This window comes from Aspergillus undulatus, assembly GCF_047715775.1.
Source record: "Aspergillus undulatus strain CBS 261.88 unplaced genomic scaffold BDV17scaffold_33, whole genome shotgun sequence".
In the NCBI taxonomy this organism is placed as follows: domain Eukaryota; kingdom Fungi; phylum Ascomycota; class Eurotiomycetes; order Eurotiales; family Aspergillaceae; genus Aspergillus; species Aspergillus undulatus.
The window spans coordinates 82,729-107,063 of NW_027396637.1; the positions used below are offsets into that span (position 1 = coordinate 82,729).

At 51.3% G+C, this 24,335-nt stretch overlaps 10 protein-coding genes across 10 annotated transcripts; 6 read left to right on the forward strand and 4 right to left on the reverse strand.

The window, feature by feature from the left end:
* Positions 1–65: 65 nt before the first annotated feature.
* cwh41 (mannosyl-oligosaccharide glucosidase) lies at positions 66–3,014 on the forward strand. Its single transcript, XM_073754045.1, has 7 exons — positions 66–396; positions 475–954; positions 1,015–1,172; positions 1,220–1,265; positions 1,319–1,697; positions 1,754–2,654; positions 2,706–3,014. The coding sequence occupies exons 1-7, from the start codon at positions 153–155 to the stop codon at positions 2,955–2,957; spliced, it is 2,460 nt and encodes an 819-aa protein (XP_073614317.1). The 5' UTR covers positions 66–152; the 3' UTR covers positions 2,958–3,014.
* Positions 3,015–3,071: 57 nt separating this feature from the next.
* On the reverse strand, positions 3,072–3,817 carry BDV17DRAFT_292482 (MMtag domain-containing protein; the record flags this gene model as incomplete). The annotated part of the gene is made up of 2 exons (XM_073762377.1): positions 3,072–3,714; positions 3,780–3,817. The coding sequence occupies 2 exons, from the start codon at positions 3,815–3,817 to the stop codon at positions 3,072–3,074; spliced, it is 681 nt and encodes a 226-aa protein (XP_073614318.1).
* Positions 3,818–3,991: 174 nt separating this feature from the next.
* On the forward strand, positions 3,992–7,170 carry BDV17DRAFT_266342 (uncharacterized protein). The gene is made up of 6 exons (XM_073758268.1): positions 3,992–4,412; positions 4,480–4,487; positions 4,549–4,597; positions 4,650–5,461; positions 5,513–6,186; positions 6,255–7,170. The coding sequence occupies exons 1-6, from the start codon at positions 4,302–4,304 to the stop codon at positions 7,058–7,060; spliced, it is 2,460 nt and encodes an 819-aa protein (XP_073614319.1). The 5' UTR covers positions 3,992–4,301; the 3' UTR covers positions 7,061–7,170.
* Positions 7,171–7,946: 776 nt separating this feature from the next.
* Positions 7,947–9,815, reverse strand: BDV17DRAFT_292484 (RBR-type E3 ubiquitin transferase; the record flags this gene model as incomplete). Its single annotated transcript, XM_073762378.1, has 1 exon — positions 7,947–9,815. The coding sequence occupies one exon, from the start codon at positions 9,813–9,815 to the stop codon at positions 7,947–7,949; it is 1,869 nt and encodes a 622-aa protein (XP_073614320.1).
* Positions 9,816–10,458: 643 nt separating this feature from the next.
* On the forward strand, positions 10,459–11,904 carry BDV17DRAFT_123993 (phosphatase PAP2 family protein). Its single transcript, XM_073754047.1, has 3 exons — positions 10,459–11,036; positions 11,110–11,299; positions 11,368–11,904. The coding sequence occupies exons 1-3, from the start codon at positions 10,986–10,988 to the stop codon at positions 11,823–11,825; spliced, it is 699 nt and encodes a 232-aa protein (XP_073614321.1). The 5' UTR covers positions 10,459–10,985; the 3' UTR covers positions 11,826–11,904.
* Position 11,905: 1 nt separating this feature from the next.
* Positions 11,906–14,526, reverse strand: BDV17DRAFT_123960 (Alpha/Beta hydrolase protein). Its single transcript, XM_073754046.1, has 6 exons — positions 13,860–14,526; positions 13,689–13,805; positions 13,555–13,638; positions 13,454–13,498; positions 13,302–13,395; positions 11,906–13,248 (listed from the first exon to the last, which is right to left on the reverse strand). Exons 1-6 carry the CDS (start codon positions 14,281–14,283, stop codon positions 12,165–12,167), a joined length of 1,848 nt encoding a protein of 615 aa, XP_073614322.1. The 5' UTR covers positions 14,284–14,526; the 3' UTR covers positions 11,906–12,164.
* A 503-nt stretch (positions 14,527–15,029) lies between these two features.
* Positions 15,030–16,369, reverse strand: BDV17DRAFT_292487 (uncharacterized protein; the record flags this gene model as incomplete). Its single annotated transcript, XM_073762379.1, has 3 exons — positions 15,030–15,582; positions 15,631–16,139; positions 16,202–16,369. The coding sequence occupies 3 exons, from the start codon at positions 16,367–16,369 to the stop codon at positions 15,030–15,032; spliced, it is 1,230 nt and encodes a 409-aa protein (XP_073614323.1).
* Positions 16,370–17,106: 737 nt separating this feature from the next.
* BDV17DRAFT_292488 (uncharacterized protein) lies at positions 17,107–18,024 on the forward strand (the record flags this gene model as incomplete). The annotated part of the gene is made up of 1 exon (XM_073762380.1): positions 17,107–18,024. The coding sequence occupies one exon, from the start codon at positions 17,107–17,109 to the stop codon at positions 18,022–18,024; it is 918 nt and encodes a 305-aa protein (XP_073614324.1).
* A 1,000-nt stretch (positions 18,025–19,024) lies between these two features.
* Positions 19,025–20,517, forward strand: BDV17DRAFT_124059 (uncharacterized protein). Its single transcript, XM_073754048.1, has 2 exons — positions 19,025–19,852; positions 19,909–20,517. Exons 1-2 carry the CDS (start codon positions 19,450–19,452, stop codon positions 20,286–20,288), a joined length of 783 nt encoding a protein of 260 aa, XP_073614325.1. The 5' UTR covers positions 19,025–19,449; the 3' UTR covers positions 20,289–20,517.
* BDV17DRAFT_124115 (FAR11/STRIP family protein) lies at positions 20,351–24,154 on the forward strand. Its single transcript, XM_073754049.1, has 5 exons — positions 20,351–22,672; positions 22,725–22,840; positions 22,891–23,060; positions 23,111–23,240; positions 23,292–24,154. The coding sequence occupies exons 1-5, from the start codon at positions 20,747–20,749 to the stop codon at positions 24,088–24,090; spliced, it is 3,141 nt and encodes a 1,046-aa protein (XP_073614326.1). The 5' UTR covers positions 20,351–20,746; the 3' UTR covers positions 24,091–24,154.
* Positions 24,155–24,335: the final 181 nt, after the last annotated feature.

The following is a 24,335-nucleotide window of genomic DNA, read 5'->3' on the forward strand; positions in this document are numbered from 1 at the left end:
GCTGCGCAAGCTCCCGCAGATGCCAGATAAGAAGGTCAGTACTCCGCAACAACCTCCGAGACAAAAGCAAGCGAGAGCAGTCAGAATTGGGCTCTCGCAACCTGTCCCTCAATCTATGAGGCTCACAAAATTTCTTTAATGCCTCCGCAATAATGCATATACCCATTTCTTCTCTTCTTTCGACATCGCTGTTCTGTGCGGGCGCGGTGCTCGCCAGTCAAGCTACGGACGATGTGTCGACGTTAGCCACCGAGGCTGCCAAAGCCAGCGATGAATCGCTTTTATGGGGCCCTTACAAACCGAATCTGTACTTTGGAGTTCGGCCTCGAATCCCCAATAGTCTTTTCGCGGGCTTGATGTGGGCAAAGGTGGACAACTATGCCACCGCTCAAGAGAGTATGCTCCCCGTGAACGGCAGTAGATGTCAATTGGCCATTGTGCCTTTCTTTAGATTCAAGAGCTGACCACTTGAAGGCTTCAGGCACACCTGCGAACAGAACGAAGGCATGGCCGGCTACGGCTGGGAAGAGTACGACGTTCGAAAGGGCGGCCGCGAAACAATCCACGACGCCGGTAACTCGATCGACTTGACCATAGATTTCGTTAAGGTCCCAGGTGGACAACATGGAGGCAGCTGGGCTGTGCGGGTGAAAGGTGTCCCTCGCGAAGATGCCCTACCTGATCAACCTACAACGGTCGTGTTTTATGCTGGTATGGAGGGACTCGGCAGCTTAGAGGTCGCGACGGAAAGCGACGATCCTCGCGGCTTTAAAAGCGACGTGAAACTTAAGGGGTATACTTCCGAGCTTGGAAATTTCTCAATCGATGTCACCAAGGGGCCGAGGAGCAATGGATATCCCGAATATGATCATCCCTCTTATGAGGATAAGCCGCTCGACCGTACGCTGGTATCGAGTATGGCTGTACAGCCAGAGCATACATGGCAGACGAAGGGTAAGTCTCTATGATTACGCGCTGATACACACAACATGTCGTGAGACTAACGGTATATAGTGCTCCTGTTCTCGCAGATGAAGAAGGCAGTTGACGAGACCGTTAAGAAGTACGGCGCGGACAACCCTCCTGCGCCTGCCCAGGTCTTCACCGTCAACAATGCACCAGGTGATGGTAATGTTCAGCTGGTGCAAAAGGTCTTTGTCGGAGCTTTCGAGGTATGTTCCACAAGTAATAAGAAAATTTTCAAACTTACAATGGCCAGTTTGATGTTCTATTCTCCTCAGGCTCCGCACCAGAGCCTCTTACTTGTAAGTCAACTATTTGACCATTGCGAAGACGACTGGTGCTAAACATTCTATAGCTAAAAGTCTTACTGCCGAGATCGACAGCGCTTCCCTTTCCTTCTCCGAAAGATTCAAGAAGATTATCTCTCCTCAGGCCCCGTTCAACACAGCGGAGTACTTCGAATTCGGCAAATCCATGCTTTCAAATCTTATCGGTGGCATAGGCTTTTTCCATGGCTCCGACATTGTTGACCGCTCGGCTGCCCCGGAGTATGACGAGGAAGATGAAGGTTTCTGGGAGGATACCGAGGAAGCCAGGGGTCGAGCGCAACCCGTGCTTGAGGGGCCAAAGAAGCTCTTTACTTCTGTTCCATCCCGTCCCTTCTTTCCTCGCGGTTTCCTTTGGGATGAGGGTTTCCACTTGATTCCTGTCCTAGATTGGGACCCGGACCTTGCGTAAGTTCACAATTCTATCTCGCACCGACTACCTCTTAACTTACAGACTCTTCTAGCCTCGAAATAGTGAAGAGTTGGTTTAGCTTGATGGATGAGGATGGCTGGATTGCCCGCGAGCAGATCCTGGGTAGTGAGGCTCGCAGCAAAGTTCCACCAGAGTTCACAATCCAGTACCCTCACTACGCTAACCCCCCGACGCTCTTCATGGTCCTAGAGGCTTTCGTTGACAAGCTCGATGCGAAAGACGAATCAGCGCAGACTTACCTTGACGACAAGGAAGGCCAGCACTCTGTCTATGTGAAGCAGCCAGAGCTTGGACAGGACTTTGTCCGCTCTATCTACCCGCTTCTCAAGAAGCATTACTTCTGGTACAGATCTACTCAGTTTGGCGACGTTAAGTCTTACGATCGTGAGGCATTTTCAACCAAGGAGGCATACCGCTGGCGCGGACGGTCTGTCCAGCACATCCTGACATCTGGTTTGGATGATTACCCTCGGGCTCAACCCCCTCACCCTGGTGAGCTCCATGTGGACCTTATTAGCTGGATGGGGATGATGACACGGGCACTCCGACGGATTGCCGACACCCTCGGCGAAACCGAAGATGCTGAGGAGTTCAAGATATACGAAACCGCCATTGAACGCAACATCGATGATCTTCACTGGGATGATAACGCAAATACCTACTGCGATGCGACAATTGATGACTACGAAGAGTCCGTTCACGTCTGCCACAAGGGGTATATCTCGCTTATGCCGTTCTTGACCGGTATGGTTGGACCAGATAGTCCTCGCCTGGGAGCCATTCTGGATTTGATTGAGGACCCAGAGGAGCTTTGGAGCGACTATGGTATCCGCAGTCTTAGCAAGAAGGACGAATTCTACGGTACCGCAGAAAACTACTGGAGAAGCCCCGTGTGGATTAACATCAACTATCTTGTGCTCAAGAACCTTTATGTAAGTTCGAGTCATTTCGGTATATTTGGCTATTTTAACCGAGTTGAACAGGACATTGCAACTGCACCAGGCCCTCAGCAGGACCGCGCCACCGCAACGTATTCCAGCCTCCGGAAGAATTTAGTTGAGAACGTATTCCGGGAGTGGAAGAAGACTGGATTTGCCTGGGAACAGTATAATCCCGAGACAGGCAAGGGGCAGCGGACGCAGCATTTCACCGGCTGGACCAGCTTGGTCGTCAAGATGATGTCTATGCCTGACCTTTCCGCCAGCGGAAAGACAAGAGGCCACGATGAGCTATGAGCTGCGAATATCAAGTTTTGTATAGAAATGCAGCATAGATAAAACCTCTAAAGAACTTTTGAATAAATGTAACCTAAGTGACGCCTGACTCCATGGCTGCCTTGATAACAAAGTCTAACGTCGTGAACGATGCGAATCCTCATCTCGTCTGCGCTCGCGGTCGTCGCGACGTCTCTCATGTCTATATCTGGCGCTCCGATCCCTACTTCCCGATCGTGACCGCGACCTCCGACGGCGCTCTCTATCCCGATGCGCCGACCTCGACCTCGACCTGTGCCTATGACTGCGGTGGCCTCGATGATCGCGATCATCATGTCGCCTATGATGCCTGCGCTCTCGATCCATTTCGCCACCACGCTCCCGACCGCGGTCCTTCCTTGGACTCCGTGAGCGATCTCGCCTGCGCCGGCCATCCTTATCTCTACTCTTCTCTTCCACGCGCTCCTCACTAATCGCCGCAGCCGCAGCCGCAGCCGCCTCTTCATCCCCGCCCAAAGGCATCAAATTCGCATTCTGCGACGGCAACGGAAGACCCAGCGCGCGCGCCATGGCCTCCTCCTCCGCGGCTTTGACGCGCTGCCGCTCCTCGCGCTCTTTCCTGGCTGCTTCGTCGGGGTCATCTTCGCCGCGTGTGTACCATTGTAGATCTTTGCCTTGTTGCCATCGGCCGACGGGAGCCATGAGCGAGTGCCCAAGGTAGTTTTCGCGGTGGGAGGAGTCTTTGACGTCGCTCCATTTGAAGTCGCCGCGGCCGCCGCTGGAGTCGTAGTTAGAGGTTAGTCGGAAATCCTGGGAGGGATGAGGGGTGAGGAGATCACTAACCGGCTTCCTTCTTTGCGGACTCCGGCGACGAGATCCATATCAGCTGCAGATATTGTATTTCTTGTGTTGTTGATTAATTAAATGAGTTGAAGAGAGCTCAAGGTCGAGGACCTGGATGTGGCACGTGCACGATTACGCCTAAGGCAGTAACTATTGGATGACTTCACGTAAAAAGGTTGTTGTTCCCCTCCATGCCACTGGCCAATCCTATACCTCTTGAACGTTCACAAAATCGCGCAGCTTGTCTTCAATGATTGCCTGGATGGGGGGATCTGAAGATGCTTATCGCAGGTGGACCACAGGATGAAAGACTTCTCGACTTCTGTGATGCTATCCCGGATCTGACTCTGAATCTGATACATATGCCAGCGCATTCCCTTCAACACCCGCCACATCTTGCGGACCTTGATCGATGAAATTTCTCTGCGCTCGCGTATTTACCTATTTTGTTATTTGAAGTTTCCGTGGGTGGTTAGGTCTTTTTCTTTGATTGCGCAGTCTACCCAATAAAAGGCGTCGAGAATGGCGCTCAACAACAATAACAACAACAATCATGAGGCCACGGCGCCGAAAACTCGGAATGGAGCAGGTCTCCAGCTGAGAGCACTGAATGTGGAAAAGGGGTCAGATAGGGTGTGTGGTCATTTTTATCCCAGTCTCGGAGATTTTTATTCGAACTACATGCTGACAGAGCCTCCAGTTTCCCGCGTATGTTCTCTGCTGCGGCTCGGCCAGCAAAGGGCTAGCAAAAGGCTAATCGAGACAATAGAGCAAAGGATGTCTATCCTCCTCGGACCTCAAGCTGGCGCTGTAACTTGGTATTTACATCTCCCTTTCTGTTGCTCTTAACGGCCGCCTGACGAATATCAGACCGCACTTTCCCAACGGCGCAATCTGCTGTTCGTTGCTTGTGGGCATCAGATCTATGTGTGGGAACCCGCTGGAGGCTCACAGATGTTGGGCTCTCGATCTGAAATGATTATCACGCCTGTGATGAAAGAGCCTGGCGCCGACGGTTATATCCAGCCTGCTTCACCCCACGAGATTAACAGCATTCTTGTGGATGATCTCGGCCGCGACGAAGTTCTGTTACTAGTTACAGATTCAGGCAATGTTTGTGGCTACCGCGTTGATGCTATCTTCTCAGCTTTAAAGAGGGCAGCTGGCAAAGCCAGACCTTTGGATGGCTCTGACGTGGATCCCTTCTTCATCGAGTATGTTGGTGCCAGTGCTTGGGGCTTAGCTATTCACAAGTTCGCCCGCTTGATTGCCGTATCTGCAAACACTGGGCTTGTTACCGTCTTCGCGTTTGCGCTTGTCAACTCGGCGTCAGATAAGGGCGATAATTCATTCGGCAAGCTGGAAGAGGGAGATGAGTTTACTGAATATGGCGCAACCTGGTTACATATCAGCACACAAGACCAGTTCAAGCAACTTCAAAACTTGATGCCGGAAAAGCATCGTACTCGAAACATCAAGCTGACCTACACTGGACATTTCACCAATATCCCTTCCGTCGGTTTTCTAAACTCCGATTTTGACCCTAATGGCATGTGGATGGTCAGTACGGACATTGATAACAAAACGTTCGTGTGGAAAGTATGGGGGAGCCTTGGTCCTTTCAACGCTTATCAACTTGGCAAAGTGGCCTTCGGGACTTCTGCAGACCCATTCAACTGGGGGTAAGCTTGCTCATGTTTCCTCTACAAATCTGTCTGTATTAACCGGCTTAGTGATGACCGTGGCTGGTCTGTCATAGCCCTTGACCCACGCACGTTCCATCCGGTGAAGTCCGAGGAAGAAGCCTGTGGCGGCCGTCCCCAGCGACGCATTCACAGCAAGACTGAAGTCCTCGATGTGACGGACCTCAGCAAGCGACTCCCAGATACATCTCGTATCTATAACTATTTCCCGCCTGCTGTCAAGTCTGAGCCGGAGGAAGCAGCTTTACCTGATATCTTTGAAGCGGACTGCCGCATCAATGGGAACGGAAATCAGAAAGATCGTGAATCGCGGGTATCCCAGTCTCCTGTGATAGGCAATACTCGCCCTACCAACTCTGCAGAGCTCAGTCACCAGGCCGTGGATGGTTCTCTTCAAGCGGACGAAATGAGTGAGGACAGCGCTTCTGATACGGGGCAGAATCAAGAGAATGGGCAAGCTGAAGGACATTTGGCGCTTTTGCAGGCCCTGATGGATCCAAGTGGCTTTTCACTCTTTGAAGCTCTTGGTGGCGACGTGCACGAAGTGGAAGCACTCCTTGGTGGAAACATAGCCAACGACTCAGACGATGATGACCCTGTTTATCAGTTTCCTCAAGACCAGGATATGGAGGACATAAGTGGCGCCCATTCAGGCAGCGAGGGCGCGTCCGACGACGATGAGCAAATCTACCAAATCCACGATCGTACGTCTTCAGCATTTCCCCTTCGCGATATAATCAAATTGAAATACTGACCTATATCTACACTCTAGCTCCCGCAAACGCAGATTTTCCAATCCTCCATTTCTCCCACACAGACATCCACCTCATCCCACATCCCTTCGCCTTAACCGCCAGCGTCGTCTGCAGCGCACCCCTCCGCCAACCTTTCACCCAACCGATAGTCCACCTCCGCGGCTCCGACCGCCTCAACATGGTCAAATACATCACCGAACACGGCATCGTCGTAGCCGTGTCGCAAAAGGGCCGCGCGGCAATCATTGCTCTTACTGAAACCGCAACCTTCGGCCGCTCATTCAGGATCGACTGGATCCTGCCTCTCGAAAGTCAAGAGAAGTACGGCGAGCGCCCTCTTGTCCCCCTGCTCGGGATGAGCGTCAGCCCAATGCAGGGGTTCGAAATGCCGCCGGACGTCCCGTACATCCCGCTCGGCAGCGAAAGCAGTACCCATCCCGAGGCAGATGCCGACATCAACATACACAACCTCTCATTTCAATACAAGGACACCACAAATAACAACGAAAATGATAGCAACAGCGACGACTCATCAGAATCAGACTTAGAGTCAGATAAGCGACACGGCCCCCTCACCCTCCCCGAACACCACGCTCGCGCAACGCGCGCCTACCAGCCTCACGAACCCTGGCGCGGCTGGAATCCCTCGCGCCGGTATAGGCTTTTGCTTATGTACGCCGACCATACGGTGCTGAGTTATGAGTTTTGGTACACGTGGACTTTCTCTTCGAATGGGAGTTCTACTGGGGCTGGGATCTCTGGGGATGCGGGACCGGGAGCAGCTGGGAACGCGGCTGGGGAGGAGGACTTTCTTATTCTTTAGATTTCTAGTCTTGAGATTGAGTTTTGGAGCTGGATGGGAAGGGAGGCACGCGTTGACTTTTGCGGGCGTTGGGGCTTTTTGTTCCTATTATAGCCGACTCAGAAACCAGATATACCTCACTCAAATCGAGTATAACAAGAAGGCACTGCGCAAAGTACACATTATCGAATCAAGGGAAATACAACCATGTCCATTGTTATGGTCGCTCCTTCCCCAACTTGACCAGTATTGTCCATCCAATCGAGGAAGGTGCGGCACAGTCCCGTCGAGGCCAATGCGCACGAGGCAGGGACCAAGAGTATACAAAGATTACAGAAGCCTATTTCGAACTTGGTATATGTGTGGATAAAAGACAAGAAATATGCGACTATGTACTGCTGTTGCTACTACTGCCTTGCTGGGCAGACATGAATCTATACCGCCTTGAGATTAAGGCTGTATTTGCATTATCAAGACATCAAGACAGCCGTCCCGTTCCCAATTGCACCAAATGAACCCAATCATCCAGGAGCTTTTTAACAGAATAAAGAAATGGGTACTTTGCTGTACATTGAATAGAAAAATAGCAGAACAAGAAGACAAGAATAAGACCAGAACCCTATCCCAACCGGCTGCAATATCAATATCTTGTACAGGAGTAGCAGAACCAAGCAAAGGCTAGATCAGTGGAAGGTATCGACCGCTAATACATATGCAAAAGTTGAGAAAGATATTGTAAATTGGAAACAATATGCTTGTGGAAAGATAGGTTGCCCCGAAAGCCGTTTATAGTCGTAATGTGGTCGTGAAGTCGTGAGTTGGTGATGGTGAGTAAGACGCATATGCATGCGCTTAAATCGGGTCATAAGATGGCAAATAGATGATTAGTAAAGAAGACCGGTCGATCTTAGAAGTCGTCTTCGAGCTCGTCGCTATCCCATTCATCTTCGCGGTCGTTTTGAACGAGTTCGAGGAAGCGTTCGAGGCCGGCATTACCAAGACGAGCATGTTCAATACGTTCAGGTGCCAACCGGCCAGCCCGAATCTCAGCCATTGCACGGGCTTGAGCTTGACGCTCAGCTGCAGCTGCACGGGCGGCTGCATCGAGACCGTTCGCGTTCCCTCCTACTGCCCGATTCGCATTGCCGATATGATTGGCTCGTGGAGGAACAGGAGCTGGAGGAGGCGGCCGCCTTCCGTTTCTAGGGCCAATGTCCTCTTGGTCCATTTCCCATTGAGGTACGTCTTCATCTTCACTGCTGTCGTCACCGTTGTCAAATAATATTTCTCCCGGAACTCGGTGTAAAGCTTCAGCGCCATCCGGGTTGATGCCGTCTCCGCCTTCCAAGTCCCAAAGCCGTTGGTAACACCGGAAGCCGGGAGTATTGAAGTGTTGATAGGGGTTGTCTTCTGAAAGCCAAGCGGAACAGAGGTAGCAGAAGTGTGTATCGCACTTGAAGCACTTCATGTGATTGCAGCCCATTTGCTTCTGGCAAGGAGCGTCGCAAGTCGGACAAGCGGATGTGTATAGCTTGAGGTACTCCTCTGTTGCCTTCTCTTCTGCTGATAGTTCCGCTTCTCGCCGGGGGAAACACCGTACAAGTTCTCCGTGCCAGCCTTTCTTGCATACGCAGCAGAAAGCGTAGTTACAATCTTCGCAAATAGACAAACGTTCCGCCATAGGAGGTAGTTGAGCCTCATCGCCGAGGGGATCAAATACTGGGCCTCCTACCTCGTCATCCGAGTCTTCGGGGTCTTCTGCCATAGGATCAGTGGGTTTAGGATGTTTCTTTGACCGCGCGGCGCCTTGACACCATTGCCGAGGACAATATACAGTTGTCTTGTCAGCTTCAAGCTTCCGCTTCCGCTTTAAGTGAACATATCGTTGAACAGTCTCTTGCTCAAGAGGAATTTGAAGCAGCTCCGATGGGCTGAGTGTTCTGTCCCGCTTCTTGCGCGTTTTCGTCTGGCCTAAACCAGGTGATGGCTGTTCTTGTCCGCAATCAGGAGCCAGACACTTGACGCCCTCAACATCGCCCTCGGTTATGCAGGTGTTATAGAAGTCCTGCAAACAAGGAACGCAAAAGACATGCGAACAAAGTAGGAGACGATGACAGTTAGCGCCTTTCTTCGGCTCAAGGCAGATACCGCATTCGAAAGTTTCCTGCTCGAACTTCTCGCGCTCCGCTTTGCTGTTGAAATCTAGCAAAGCTATCTTCAGCTCCCGTGAAAGCCGTATCTCTCCACCCAGCCCTTCGTCAATGTTGAACGCCGTTTCCGCCAATTGCTGAAGGTGGTCTATATAACTGAAAACGACAAGAGAACGGCCAAATTCTTCCCACAGACGTTTGCCATCATCCAGAAGTTTTGAAATCGCCCACTGAGGGAGCCACGGTGGGTTAGTGCTAAGTTTGAATATAGGTGGTTTGGTCGAGGGATAGCCTTCTGGGAGCACAATTTCAAGATTAAGAGGTGGTAGATGCGTGAGGGCGTGCATGTCCCTCTCAGTGTCCGCGGTCGATTGATCGTCTAATTTGGCCTTGGAGCCGAGGCCGACTTCGCTGGCATCTAAGGAAGTCGGCGGAGTCAAAACCGTAGGGAAACCGACTTCCTGATATTGGTAGAAGCAAATATTCAGAGGCGCAGCAGGTTTGACCGGTATATCTAGGGTAGCTCGGTAGGGGGACGAAGGGTCGACTTTGATCTCCGGGTAAATGGCCGCGATGGATGAGAGCTCTTCAGGCCGCTCATCATCCAGAAGTGTCTCCGACTCCATCGCGAGGCTATTGAGACAAGCGGGGAATGTTAACAATCGTGAGTCCTCCGAGTTTGTGGCTGAAAGCAGAAAGTGGCGAGGTGGGCTGATCAATGATGAGCAACGGGTTCGACCATAGTAGTCTCCCAATATAGATTACCCAACTGCTGTCGACAATATTTGTCCTGCGAGCTTTCTTGTCCACGTCTTTCAGGAAGAAAAACGAGCGCCAAGTATAATATAGAAGGAGCGATGAAAGGTCGTCATAAACTCGGAGGAGGAGCGGGGGATGAGCCGTTGGTCCGGAGAAGATAAAAAAAATTGTTCCTGAGATTGGATATTCTCAAAGTGGTATACTTCTAGAAACAGCGCTGCGGTGGCGGAGATTGAGGCGAATAGAGTGAAGAAAAGTATAGAGGTGGGTCAAGCAGTCTGGACGAGAGGACGATCAGGACCGAGATTATGGAAGCAGCAAGTTTGGTAGTTGTGGTGGTAGAATAGGTATACGAACAGGCCGGAACGAGTATGTAGAGGACCGTCTGGCAAGCTGGAAAGAGATCGAGCACGCTGAATCAGAGAGAAATGGGAAAGTTGGAGAGAGAAAGTGCGTCATGGTTTTGACCCAGAACAGACGTGGACAATATCCAAGAAGTATGAGGAACACTAGAGATACAAGGGACAGAGAGATGCAGGACAGAAAAGACAAGGAAATAATAGGTTATGGAAGAGAGTTGAAAGAGAGGAATGCGACGAAATGGTGAATGTGATTGTGCTTGATTGTGGGGTGGTATCAGGCAGTTTTGGTGCCCAGTCGAGAACAACACAGGACTATCGGTTTGTGTTCTTCATCGTGTCTGTGTCTGACTTGAGGATTGCTTGTTTAATTTAGATCAAGCACTCTCATTCGCGTCTGCGATAATTTCTTCTTTCAGCTGTGAAGTATCAAGCAAGCAAGCAAGCCTGAGGCCGCCACTCCCACTTCCCCTCCCCCTCATTTCTGCCGCCGCTTTAAGCTCTCGGAACATCGATAAAGCAGCGGACCCTTCCGGCTCGGACAAACTGTATCCGGGGCATCTTTATCGCATCCAAGGACAGCTGGACAAGCCGACTTTGTCATTTACCATTCGGTTGCAGTACAGTCTATTCTTACACCTTCAACAATCTCTATGCGATAATCGTAATCCAGTCATCATGGGGGAAGAGCGACCCCTCGCATCATTATCCCTAACCCACGTCCACTACGTGAGTTCGAGTCCCAACTCCACGCCCGTGTCGAGTATGCGGGGAACGAAACTGACACGGGCCTCCGCAATAGGACCCCGAAGACCCCGTTTCGTTCGCTTCAGCGTGGCTCGCTCTCGTTCCGCAAGCGTTATGCGTCGTCTACGTCACCCTCGTCTGGGCTTCAAGAGAGGTGGAAGTGGGCTTGATGTTCGCTGGGCAGCTGGTCTGCGAGGCGCTGAACTTCGCCCTCAAGCGGATTATTAAGGAGGAGCGGCCGAAGCGTATGTGGATCATTCAACTTACGAATCAAACCCGGGAAAACCCAGCTAACGGTGCTTGGCTTCTTCAGAAATGTTTGGTAAAGGCTACGGCATGCCATCCTCCCACGCGCAGTTCGTCGGCTTCTTCGCCGTATATATGGGCCTCTTCCTCCTATTCCGGCACTCGCCAAATTCCCCGAGCCAAGGGGGTCCGTTCTTCCGCGTAATCGCCTCTATTGCCATAACCTTAGGTGCCGCCGCCGTGGCCGTGAGCCGTATATACTTGACCTACCACACGACGCGCCAAGTCCTCGCGGGATGCGCGGTTGGGGTTACCTTTGCATTTGTTTGGTTCATTCTTACCGGCCTTTTGCGTAGCTATGGCTGGATTGATTGGGCGCTGGATCACGCTATTGCTAGGTTTCTGAGATTGAGGGACTTGGTGGTAAGTGAAGATCTTGCCGAGGCTGGATGGCAACGGTGGGAAGCGAAGCAGAAGATCAGGCGGAGTGAGAATGGCGGTCGTCTTTCGTCCAAGGTAGACTGACTAGTTGTCTACGTGTGTCATTCAGGATGTTTGAGCAGACGTGATACCCTATTTACGAGCTGAGTTTCGAATATATTACGTTTTCTTCTATCAGCCTACCAGCATACTCGCTTGATCCTGATCTAGAGTGTCTAGCTTTCAATATATTCTTCAGAAGAGAACCTCCGGTATTACTCGTTCTCTGTCAATGGCATCCCGGGTCGACGACAACTCATGGAGTATTTGAGCACTTTTCTCTAACGGGATTGGTGTATTTCCCATAAGTGCACCATATCCAATCTTGGCCATTGCGCAGGCGCATTTGGTTTCGGAGTTTCCGCTACAAACACAGTGCTCCCCTCAAACCCCCGCCTCGGTCCTAAACTGCTCCCCATTGATGAAATCGCACCTCTCAAACAACTTTTCCCACCGCACTGCCCTCTCCCCCTCAGTCAATTCCGAATCATCGTCCCCTACATCTCTCTTTAAAGTCACCGGTACCGATCCGTGCGGGCCGCCAAAGACCTGCAGCGAGATGCTACCAGGGCCGGCATCCGACGCCGACTTCTGCTTCTGCTCCAGGGGATAGGCAGGCGGCCAGAATTCGTCACCGGCATCTCTTTTTTCAGACCAAATAGCGTGCGCATACTGGATGACTTTCTGGGCAAACGTCTGCCCGAGCTTGACATGGCCTTCGGAGTTATCGCACCCAGCTCCCATATGGTGATTGTTGAAGAGATACGGTATATCACTGAGATGGGCAACGCGCCACATCGGCACGCCCATATTTCCAAATACAGGAGCGTACCTTGTCTCATTATGCTCGTATAGCCTTACCTTCGACGCATCGACCCCGCCTTGCGAAACATACTGCCACGTGAAGTCGAGCACGGGGCAAGTGAACCAGATATCGCGATTCATTTGCGCAGCGCGGTAGTATTGTGGACTTATAGGCCCGTCATTCTCGGGACGAACCATATGCTCGAAGTCAGAGAGGGGGTAGAGCTGCAGGAGACTTTTCTTCGTGGCTTCGGAGAGATTATGTAGCCAGAGTCCGAAACTGGAGAGGACGGCCTCGTCGCTTGAGGTGGGCGGAGGGGCGTACCATGCGCCGTCGTTCGTGACCCACGAAGCGATCAGGGGGATTCCCTTTGCGAATTTACCGGAGCGGGTTAGCGTTGAGGGGCGGTCTGGGAGGAAGTCGTAGTCGATTGTTGGGTAGAAGAAGCCCTCGCCAAAAGGGGGTCTGGCGGCGCGCATGGCGGAGACGGAGCGGTTGGTTAGGATCTCGAATGGGATGGAGCGGAGGCATGACAGTGTCGCTTTGTCCTGTCCCGAGGATCCGTCTTTTATGCAGCCTACCTCGCGGGCTATGGAGACCGTGTTTTCGGCGACCAGTTCTGGCTGGCTGTTGAAGTTTAGCCCTGGACCGCCGGACATCATCCTGGTTGTGAGTGTTAGTGTGAAACGCATGGGCTTCGCATTGAGGTTACAAACATTGCTTGCTGGAATGGGACGTCATGGCCTCCACCAAAGGCTGTCAAGTGTAAGCCGATATCACTGGCGCCTACGCTTTGTCCGACGACAGTCACTGGGGATCCTGTCAGCACTTGATTTTCTAACCTCTTGAAAGCAATGAAGATGTATACCTCTGCTAGGATCCCCGCCGAAAGCTTCAACGTTGTCGCGAATCCCTAAAGTCCAATGGTTCAGCTTCGTATACATCATCCAGCTATGGATGTAAACCTACACTCCAAAGCGACACGTTGATCGCGAAGCCCAGCATTGGTTTCCTTCTTTTCAACCAACGCCTTGCTAGTTGCGAAACCAAAAACTAAAAGGCATCAGCAACTTCATCTTGAAGTAAAACGATAAAGAACTCACAGCCCAAACGATAATTAATCCCAGCATAAATTAGCGGCCGTCCATCATCGACAGCTTGCTCCACCAGTCCATCCGGCTCGTACAAGATGTCGGAAGCTGAGCCCAGCGCATGGCCACCTTTCGCTCATCAGCTCCAAGTCGCCGTTCGTATGGATGAAATCAGTAACAAACCTCCATGAAGATACACCACAACCGGCAACTTCGCATCCCCCTTGGTCCCTCTCGGCCTCGCAATCCTCAAACTCAAACAATTCTCACTGATATTGGTAACACGACTCGTAAACGGCAGTATATCGCCCGTTCCCTGCGGACACCAAGCCCCCGCCTTGGTAGCATCGACGACGGAACCTTTTTCCGGGTTTGTTGGCACTGGCGGTGCAAAGCGTCGAGGGCCGGTGGGTTCTTCCGCGTAAAAGATATTCTGGAAATGCTCGACTGCTGAGGATCGGCCGCGACTGCCGATGTATGTGACTTCTCGTTTTGTGTCGATGACTCTTGGGTGGGGATAGAAGAAGTCGGTTAGGGGTTGCTGGAAGTAGATCGCCAGGAGAGCTGCTTGGACCGCTATGAAGGCTGTGAGGAGGCGGTTGGCCATTATGGTTGATCGTCGTCCTTCAAGGACTCAAGCTGCTCAATTGTGGCGATTTCCTTCCAGACAGGTACGTTTGATTTTCGTCGAATAGGTGAAGTAAGTTGACTAGTTGAGATGGAGGGATGGCTTCCCGTTGGTACTCGGCTTGTTGAGTGAGCCCTGTCGTTCTTTGTTGCGAGCAAACACCGGTGTGCCTTCGGACTTACCAAGCATCTCCGTTCCAACTCTTTTGCCTCCCGACTGCCGCTTTAGCTTGTCAGATGATTAGGAGGGTCTTACTTGCAGATCTCCGTCATCATCCACAACGGTGGCTTACTGCATTGTGCTACCCACCATCATTCTCGGCTCTCGGAGCATATCCTTGCACTGATCATGCCTCATTCCCCACTGCTACAACACCGAACACCGAACACCGAGCTAGCAACACTAAAATATACGAGGCTGATGAAGAGGGGTACTGGTTAAGTGGAACATGAACTCAATATCGTGACGATTATTTAAAGCACTAGACAATACTAGAAAGAGGGCTCCTGCTAATCTGTTGTACAGTATTTCCAACCGGTCAGATAAGCGTGGAAACGCCCTGGGCAGCTCGTATACGTACTCGGAGTTTTGGATGAACTCTTGACCGTTGACTGCTTATGCTTGTGCGAGGCTATTGACGAATCACGGGAAACCTGAGCAAACCCTGCTGCTTATTATACATTGGCGCTACTTTTCTTCTTTCACTCCGACCAGTTACTTCCTGCTTACCATGGCCCCGTGTGCCCAACTCCCAGAGTCAAGTCGTGATTGCCTTTCGGACCAGAGTTGACGTACCCTGGCGGACTCGTTGCGGAAGTCCCGGAGACTATCTCAGTTCGAACAAGGATCTCCCTATTTGAAGCAGGCGCTTCGATGTCGCCTATGTCACCGGGCTGGCTCCGACTGGCATTGCACAGCGTATGCGCCTGGCCTTTCCAAGGGCCTTCCGCGTCATATGTGTCGTGATCATTGCGAGAATGGAACTCGCTTGAAGCGCTCGTGAGGTGCTTCTTTGATATGTCCTTTCCGTCTGTCATATCCTCTGAGAACTTGTACTCGTCGCTTTGTGATTTCCCCAGCCGTTGGTATAGCATGTCGCGACTCCGGCCCACAACAGGTGCGAGGACTGGCATGCAGCAGACGACCATGGCCACGTTGACTTCGATCTCGGACCATAGGATAAACAACGTGAAGTCGGCAATAAAGTCGGGGTTATTCTCTTTGTCGTATGAGGTCACCAGGTAGATGTACATCCGCGCTACCCCTGCCCCGATTGTGCTTTACCAGTTAGCATACATCTTCATGACGCTATTTGAGGATACATACAATATCCCCACCATGAACAAACTTGTCACCCCAATCTTCTTCGCAGTCGGCATTTTCAAGCGCCAGATAATCGGCACAGGCATGAGCATGATGATGAAATCCGTTAACAAGTCTGTCCCCGTGAAGACCGTGAGCATATCGAGCGTATTCGTGCATTCAGTCAGGAAGAATCCGATGGGCGCCCAATTCCAGGACCAGTTCGTCCCGCACTGGAACAGGGTCGCGAAGAAGAAGGAGATGCTCCACGCTGTTATGAAGCCAACCATGATCCAGCAGAACATCCGGAATTGGCGACTAGGGTTGAAGATGCGCTTCCACAGGAATAATATGGAGATCTTGATTGTTCCGAACGCGATTTTCTCAATTGTTTGAAATACATACTTGTATTTCTGGACGAGAACCTCCAAGTCGCTGTGAACCGGCCAGCCATTTTCAACGACGGAGTGACCTGTGATCGCGCCTTGGATAAGGCCGCCTAGGAACGTCCCATTGAGCCCTAAGACCAGGACCTAGAACATCTTTAGCCCAGTTCTCTCATAGAATGCCGACCAAGTCTCCTGACTTTACTTACAAAAGAAACCAATGCAAACCAGTCATCAGCACCGAGTTCCAGTCTCGAGATCCTCCTCGAATAAAGCCGCAAGACGACTGCCAGAATCGCCGTCGCAAAAAAGAATCCTGTCATGACCATGAGGCCAGGACGGTCATTTACATGAGGCAGCGCGCGATGATATGCCATGGTAGCTTCACCTTTCACAAAAAATCTGTCCAGCCACGTGGAATCTGGGGGTGTATCTCATTTGAATCGAACACCAGCTTAAGACCAGATATGAGGAACCGCGAGCCCGTTGGGTGGGGACAGAAATCCATGCCTGTCAGGTTGAGCCTGCAGGACTCGGGGAACGAGCTGGTAACCCACAGTGGCAACGGCTGAGAGAGTGCAACGCTCAGCAGAAGGTCGCACAGGGCATGCATTAAGTCACCAGGTTCAGCAGTTTACTAGCTGGCTGACTGGCTGGAAGACTCGTTTGGCCTGGTTCGCAATGATACCTTGCAAGGCTCTCGAGTAAGCAACAGGGATTGTGAGGGCGGGTCCCGGTTAGGGTATCATTTGACTTTCTGCTCGAGTATACCTTGTGTCAAGTTGCAGATCATGTTGCTTGCTGCGCTTTCAGCTGTGCGCGGCCCTGATCGTAGTGGAGCAGGTGTTGATGTTTGGAAAGGCACCTAGATGATGATGATCATTTGTTTCAGAAGCCTGAGGAAGAAACAGCGACAAATCTCCGAAATAGTAGACAAACAATACCCGGGGACTTGATTTATTTCAGTCTCTATGAAACAGGCCAGGCCGTTCTTCCATCACTCGGTTTCATCCATGGCACGCCGGGCATATCTGGAGTAACTCCCGCAGTTTCCTCAATGGCCTCATCTTCTGCTTCATCTTGACCTTTTCAACTCTGCGGACAAACTCCCACCATGAATCCTCAACGAGAAATCAAAGATGAACAAAATAATCTCCTTGAAGCCGCCCAATCCAACGACAATTTAGAATGCTCGTTCTCAATCAGACCATATAGAGCCCACGACCGTCCCCTCACAACCATCAACCGCTTTTGGTGGCCCATACTCTTCATCTTCGCAACCTCCTTAACCCTCAACATCATCAACCTCGGTCTCGCTCTCAAACTTCAAGCCCTAAAGCAACAGCAACAGCAACAGCAACAAACCTGCAACGAACCCAACACCCCCACCGAGACCCTCTCCCCCTTCGCCAACCTTCCCCGCAACATCTCAACCCCCTATGTCCTCTTAACAGACTATGCCTCTCCAAACACCAGCATCTCGTCACCCCTCTGGTCCTCAATAAACATCGACGCAGGCGTAATCGCCCTAGACGACACCTACGCAGCCACGCACAACCTCCGCACAGCACAGCGCTTCCCCTGGGACACGAATAAGGGAATCTACATCCTCCACGGCTTCCACAACCTGCACTGCCTAAAGATAATCCACATCTCGCTCACCGAGTTCCAGAGCGGACAAGCGCAGTCCCGATCCTGGCACCATATCTCGCACTGTATGGATGCGTTGAGAAGACAGATCCTCTGCGATGCGGATGATACGCCGAGGGCTACGGAACGACGGAAGGAGGTTCTCTCTGGTGTTGGGCAGTACAGGATGTGTAGGGATTGGGGGAAGTTAGTGGAGTTTGCAGAGCGGCATACGGCTTGTTATAAACGGCCGCTGAATGGGGATGATGAGTTGCCGGTTATTGAGCGGTTTAAGCATTGTCCGGATGGGAGTGGGTATGTTGTTGATGAGAATTATGTGCCCAGCGAGGAGATTGTTGTGGGGTTGCCGGAGGAGAATGTTGCTCTGGGGGAGGGAGCATAGGAATTATATCGTTGGAGAGGTGAAAGTTGCTCTGGGGGAGGGAGCATAGGAATTATATCGTTGGAGAGGTGAAAGTTGCTATCTTTAAGAACCATAGACGAAGTAATGCATTGTTGGTCAGGTCAAGTCGAGGCACTGTAGACCATGAAATCTGCTTTGTAGGTACATTGGGTAGGGAGCCAACCAACTCAGTACAGTAAGTCCATAAAACATGAACTAAAAGCCATCCGCCACAAAGACTCCATCTTCCTCTTCCTCTTCCTCGTCAACTTTCACATTCTCAGACCCCCTCGCAATTCTATAGGCCCTGATAGGGGCGAGAGTATCTTCGGGAGCTATACGTGATTATTAACCCAGTTCAGACAGCGAATCACTTCTCCATGTACTCACATTCAGGCGTAGGCAGCGCCAAAGCCATGCCCAGGAACGCAGCAAGGAGGAAGACGACACGCATTGGGGTGGTTTGGTGGTTTGATGACAGAAGTACGTATAGTTTGACGAGCTGATATAGTTGTATTGATTGGGGTTTGAGTGATGGATGTGGAGGTGAGATAGAATAGAACAGAATTGAACATCAAGGATCGCCGTCGTGGCGCTTTAAACGATTCCAGGCTGCGAGCCTCAGCCTTTCAGGACTCCATTCTCCAGCAATCTTGCTTACTTTCCGCGATCACCATGCCAAGATTGCCGTGACACGTCTGGGAGCTGGGGCGTCGGGTGATATCCAGATGGCGAAATTGCTTGCTGGGCTGGCGTTGCATCTCGGTCTCTGTCTGGCTGGTTTCAAGAAATGCAAGGGAAGAAGACATGGAGCCTCGAGGTCCGTAAGCTGCATAACATCCAAGGGAGTCCCATACTCATAATAGATGGTAGATGCCGAGTCATAGGCTGGTGGCTCTGAGTGGGGCCTTGCCCTACCTGGGCTCTCTGCACATCGGTGACCGATGTTACCTTGCAGCTTGACAGATGGCCAGCGATATCTTCAGCTAGGCGCTGCTTATGCCGCTGGCTCGTGTCTAAGCCTCGATCGACGGTAAGGACTTGGATGTCTATGGAGAGCTTACGACCATTTCAGCTCCGGTTTTTAGGTTGCACAGAATATCGGCGCAAATCAAAGGAGACTTATCATCATAGGAGAGCCAATTGTTCTTGCTGGGAAACCGGGTAAACGTTGGGCAAATGCTGACTGCCTTTTGCCGTAGACCTGGACAAGGATCGGACCGGGATACCTAGGTACACTCGTCAAGGATACAACTACAGGGGTCACTCAGTCCCATTTGGCTAGAGGACCGACGACAAGACCTGAACTGTTGCCCATGCCCTTGTTCTCAGTATTGCCGCTCGTGATTGACAACGGGTTTTGGCAGCCTGGAAGGCGAACCGATTGCTGCGTTTCCAACTCAACAGTCCCCAACCCTAACTAATATGCTGAACAGCTTCCTCAGTCCGCAGGAGCAGGATTATGAAATTCTCTCACAGCCTCCTTCATCTTCAGATATATACGACGAAGAATCGAGGCAAGAGCAAGATACTTCTCGGCCGAGCCGCCTAAAGCCCAGTGCGAGATGCATCTACACCTTATACACCCTTGGCTTCATGCTCTCCCTAGCAGCGGCCTTTACGACCGGAGCTCTATTCACCCTTTACATCTCCAGCCATGATGACACCTATACGGTATCAAAAGCAAGTCTCAGCAATATAGCGCCCTTTATCACTCTCCCGCAAATATCAGGGCAAATCATCCACAATTCACCCTTCTCGAAGGAACCGCCGCAGGGCCCTGGGGCCGGCAATATCTCCGAGCCGATATGGGATGCTTTGGTGCCGAGTATGCGAATACCCGATGGCGAGACATAATCTAATGCTAACCATCTGATATAACAGACGGCCTCGGCTACTTCCGCAATTCAACTTCAGCCAACGTCGTGATTCCCACGATAATGCACCAACTCCACTGCCTTTACCTTCTCCGTCGAGCCTACTACTCTGACCCAGATGAACTCCAACGCTTCGACTTTGGCCGCAACCGCTCCGTTCATGTGGCGCATTGCTTTGACTACCTCGTTCAGACGATAGTATGTTCGGCCGATAGTACCCTGGAGCCTGCTGTGGACCATGAGCATGGATTTTTGGGGAGTGGGTTCTGGCGACGGTGCTGGAGTTTCGAGGCTCTAAAAGGGATCGTCCAGGAGAAGAGGGTGTTTGATGCAGAGGGGTTTTTGGCTTGGGGGATTGGGGAGGAGGGAAGAGTTCATATTGGATAGTGGGACATGTCTGACTGTGCTATCATGTTGATTATACTTCAATAAGCATTCAAAACCAAGTAGAAGTATTTCGTGTCAATAGGCGCCAGCCTGAGGTTGAGAATGAAAAGAGCTGGCCGGGGCCGGGGAGACATATATCGTTCCCGATCAGGAAGGTGGATCACTGGACATATCTTAGTCATCGAAGTCAATCACGTGGTGGGGTCTCGGCCGTCGATCCACAACATTCAGGCCGGGGATGGCTTCGTTCCTGGCCGCAAGCTCAAGCTCATTCCACCACGCCATGTATTCCTTGTTCTTGGTCGATTGATATGCTACTGCTCATGTACCCTAACAAAAAAGCACCTCGGGGCACTGTTTTCATTCCTTAAACTTTCGTTCAATTCCTTCTTGTCCATATTTGTGCTCACAGCCTATAATCTGCTATCGGCTTTCCAAAACATATAGTTGATTCCATCATGGACGAGAAGCCCACCGATGTTGATGCTCCCACGGAGGAGCATCACATCGTCAAGGCAGATGAAGTGGACCAAACGGGAACAGACATTAGTCCCGTGCCAGATGACCAAATGATGGAAGAAGTTGCGGAAGGCATACGACAAGAGCAAGCTGCTCAGAACGCCCAAGGACAAGCTGGAGAACCACCAGCAAAGGCAACGAATGCACCCAAGCGCCCTGAGCTGCTTCGAAATTCTGCGGCTCCTCCGCCTCCGCGTCAACCTCCACCACCAGCTCCGGTTCAGCAGAGCATGGAGACACCTACTGGCACGGACTCACTGAGTCTAGCCCAGCTAAGGCAGCTTGTTCAAGAAATGCCGAAATCTGAGCAGCCTGCTTATGCTTTTGAGTATGCGGACACCCAGTCTTTCCATGAAGAGATTGAAGAATGGTTCCAGTACAGCGAGTTCGATAGAGCCATGGTTCTTGGTATGAAGTCTTCCTTTGAGCAGGCATGGAGCTCGCTCTGTGGAAACGAGGCTTCCCAGGCTTCTTGGGTTGACGACTCTGACACGACGCGCAAGTCTTTCCTGACCGAGGTGCTTGATAACCTGGGTGATAACGAGATCTCATCTCGCATCGAAGCTTTAGAGTCTGTGTGCTATGTTCTCACTGGTGTGTGGAGCATTACTGCAGGAAAGAGTGCCCCAGACCACACTGAAGGCTCACCTGTGCCTGGTGCGGAGAAGGAAAAGTCCAGATCTTTGCAGATAGCTTGGATGAAGGAAAACGCAAGACTCGTCCATGAATGCTCAGGGATTCAGTCGTTGTACGGGTGTTTGTTGCGCGCTTTTGAGAAGTTCCGCGTCTCAGCACCGTCCGAGCTGAACATCGCAACTCCCGAGAGCACTAACCCAGCACTTCTCGCTGCTGCAGAACGAGAAGCAAACCTAGTTCTGACGGCTTTCTACTTGGTAGTCGAGGTGGCACGCAAGCAAGAGGCAGAGAACCCTGGGAGTACCCCGTTAAAGGATGCCATCGTGGCTCTAGAGCCAGACTTGATGGTCTTCCTGATCGAGATCATCGCTCGATTGCGATGGGATGACTCGTCCAATGTCCCCCTTACCAGGATTATCCTCTTGTTCTGGAAATGTATCCTGCTCTTCTTTGGAGGTAGCGACAGTCTAAAGCAAACCAAGGACGCACTGGAGCCTGCCTTTGAGGGTGGGAAGAATGACCCGAACAGAAGGACACCTTTTCTTACTGCTTCTCCGCTCGATTACCACAGTTTCCGACAGGAGATTACATCTAAATACCCTGCATACAATCCGCCTCCGTCAGTTATTCCTCTAGAACTAGAAAATAACTCAATCCTCCCTCCTCTACCTCAGAATTCCAACAGAAACTACTCATCCAACGGCCTCTTTTCCGGAGTTGGTCCATCTGTAGCAGGTGGAAACGGCTCCATCTTGCATCAGTCCGTCCATATCGCAACGCCAGCTCCATCGCCTCCGCCATCACCAATCGGGCCCGGTGGAAAAGCCGCAAAAAAGCAAAACTACCAAACGAACCAGAACTTCCCTTTCATGTATCCTCCTCTGGATAACACAAGCAATGAACTCGGAGGAAAAGGCACAACCGAAATGCAAGATGTGCTCGTGGGGAAGAAGTGGGAAGGAAGCGATGTTCCTGCGTCGGTCATCGAGGCCGGAAAGCTTTTCTCAACGCATGTCAAAATGACAAGGGCAATGAGGCAGATGTGGGAGGAGCGCGAGCAGTTCATGAAGTACGACCGCGGCTGGCATGCAGATGCTGGGGATGAGATAGCAGAAAAACTGGAAGATTTCTCCCTCCAGGATGGACAGCGCAAAGCCGACGTGCCGAAAGAGAGGCAGACTGATGATGATGAGATTCAGAAACGCCTAGATGCTGTTGAAGCTTTCTATGTAAGTCTTTATCTTGAGATTTTTGTGAGAGGGTTTCTAATCCATGGTACAGACGCACGCGCTTGTACATCTCCAGTCAATTGTGATTGTCTTCTTGAAGATTGTCTTGACCAACGTGAGCGCTCTTGTCAACAGTCAGGCCAATGGACAGAATGGGTCGGCTGGAAGGTACGTTGGCCTGTACCCGTCAAGCATTTTTCTTCTCTAACAAACTTCAGCGAGAGCTTCAGTGCAGTTAATGGAGCCGCACCAAGCTTTAACAACGACCCTGAAGACTTCAATTGCGATGCCACGATTGATGAGCTTGACAATATCCGCTTGCGTGAGATTACTGGGAAAGCCATTTCTGGGTCGCTTCTTCTCTTACTCAAGTGGTTCAAGAGATCACGTAAGTACAATGATACTTCGTTGTTTATTACGAACACTCATAATCACTAGACATCTTGAAGTTTGAGTACATGACACAACTCTTGCTGGACTCAAACTATCTGCCATTGATACTCAAGATGTTCGCACATCAAGAGATCGACCAAGCGGTGGCGCAACGAACGGATCGTGACGAGTTAGGGTATGTAATGTCTTTGCTGTCCTTTGTGTACAACTATCTAACCGCGCTTAGCTTCTTCCACTTCTGTCACTTGCATTCAGAACAGCCGCCGGATATTACGCCTGGCTCGGACAGTGATGACGACGCAGTCCCCCCTCCCATTGCTCGACACAGAACAGAAGCAGCACGAGCTGACAGCATCGACGAAACTAGGCAAAGCTTCGCAACAGAAGGTCTCCATCGTCCCGAGGTCGATGAATTGGGATACCCTACTGCACCGCCACCCAGCGAGCCCATCACAGACTTCTCTTTCCGCAATTTCTTCTCCGCCATCAACTACCTCCATATCATGCAGAAGATCACCCGTGACAAGGCTCATCGCTGCCTCCTTCTAGTCCAGTACAAATCCTCTACTATTCTTCGCAAGGGACTCAAGATACCCGACCCCCATCTCCGCTTCTACACGCTCAAACTTTTCAAATCACAAGTACCCTACTGTGGTCGCAAGTGGCGCCAGGGTAATATGCGCGTTATCACAGCAATCTACCTCTATTGCCGCCCCGAGCTCCGCGATGACTGGCTCGCTGGTTCTGACATTGACGCGGAGGTTGAAGAGGCTCTGCCTCTTGAGCAAGCCCTGCGAGGATTGACACATTGGTGGCATCTACGTCAATACAAGCATGTCATGGGCGGTGACGAGGGCGCGACAATCATGGACGATGAGCGAGATTTCTTCGTCCGTGAACTTGAGGCCATGGGGTGGGGTTATGCTGGGGACGAGCTGTTGAATGGAATGGCTGAGGAAGAGCTTGCAGGGCCGTTGCCTAATGGCACAGAATGGGATGGCATGCTACAAATGGAGGGCGCTTAGTATATGAGTCAATATGTGCAGAATTTAGTATAGACGATAATAATGATCGAAATGAACATGGCCTTTGCCCCAAGATAGTCTATCTACTGTTTACCTATTTCCGACCTGGGGAGGGCTGGTAATGCTCTGGTTTCCCGGCCAATCGTGGGGAGTGGATTTCTGTTATCGATAAGCGCCGAGTCACGTGGTCAGTAGTCCGAACATTTTTTTCTCTTTCGCAGGCAAGATTAACTCCTCCGCAGAGA

Excerpts from the sequence above, each read along its gene's own strand:
- cwh41 (XM_073754045.1), top strand. The coding sequence starts at position 153 with ATGCATATACCCATTTCTTCTCTTCTTTCGACATCGCTGTTCTGTGCG. Across the intron at positions 397-474 it reads CTATGCCACCGCTCAAGAGA|GCTTCAGGCACACCTGCGAA; the intron begins GTATGCTCCCCG and ends GACCACTTGAAG. Across the intron at positions 955-1,014 it reads GCATACATGGCAGACGAAGG|TGCTCCTGTTCTCGCAGATG; the intron begins GTAAGTCTCTAT and ends AACGGTATATAG.
- BDV17DRAFT_266342 (XM_073758268.1), top strand. The coding sequence starts at position 4,302 with ATGGCGCTCAACAACAATAACAACAACAATCATGAGGCCACGGCGCCG. Across the intron at positions 4,598-4,649 it reads CAAGCTGGCGCTGTAACTTG|ACCGCACTTTCCCAACGGCG; the intron begins GTATTTACATCT and ends GACGAATATCAG. Across the intron at positions 6,187-6,254 it reads AATCTACCAAATCCACGATC|CTCCCGCAAACGCAGATTTT; the intron begins GTACGTCTTCAG and ends TCTACACTCTAG.
- BDV17DRAFT_123993 (XM_073754047.1), top strand. The coding sequence starts at position 10,986 with ATGGGGGAAGAGCGACCCCTCGCATCATTATCCCTAACCCACGTCCAC. Across the intron at positions 11,037-11,109 it reads CCCTAACCCACGTCCACTAC|GACCCCGAAGACCCCGTTTC; the intron begins GTGAGTTCGAGT and ends CCTCCGCAATAG. Across the intron at positions 11,300-11,367 it reads TAAGGAGGAGCGGCCGAAGC|AAATGTTTGGTAAAGGCTAC; the intron begins GTATGTGGATCA and ends TGGCTTCTTCAG.
- BDV17DRAFT_123960 (XM_073754046.1), bottom strand. The coding sequence starts at position 14,283 with ATGGCCAACCGCCTCCTCACAGCCTTCATAGCGGTCCAAGCAGCTCTC. Across the intron at positions 13,639-13,688 it reads GATTAATTATCGTTTGGGCT|TTTTTGGTTTCGCAACTAGC; the intron begins GTGAGTTCTTTA and ends GATGCCTTTTAG. Across the intron at positions 13,396-13,453 it reads CGGCGGGGATCCTAGCAGAG|TGACTGTCGTCGGACAAAGC; the intron begins GTATACATCTTC and ends CAGGATCCCCAG.
- BDV17DRAFT_124059 (XM_073754048.1), top strand. The coding sequence starts at position 19,450 with ATGCTGAACAGCTTCCTCAGTCCGCAGGAGCAGGATTATGAAATTCTC. Across the intron at positions 19,853-19,908 it reads ATGGGATGCTTTGGTGCCGA|ACGGCCTCGGCTACTTCCGC; the intron begins GTATGCGAATAC and ends CTGATATAACAG.
- BDV17DRAFT_124115 (XM_073754049.1), top strand. The coding sequence starts at position 20,747 with ATGGACGAGAAGCCCACCGATGTTGATGCTCCCACGGAGGAGCATCAC. Across the intron at positions 22,673-22,724 it reads ATGCTGTTGAAGCTTTCTAT|ACGCACGCGCTTGTACATCT; the intron begins GTAAGTCTTTAT and ends TCCATGGTACAG. Across the intron at positions 22,841-22,890 it reads CAGAATGGGTCGGCTGGAAG|CGAGAGCTTCAGTGCAGTTA; the intron begins GTACGTTGGCCT and ends AACAAACTTCAG.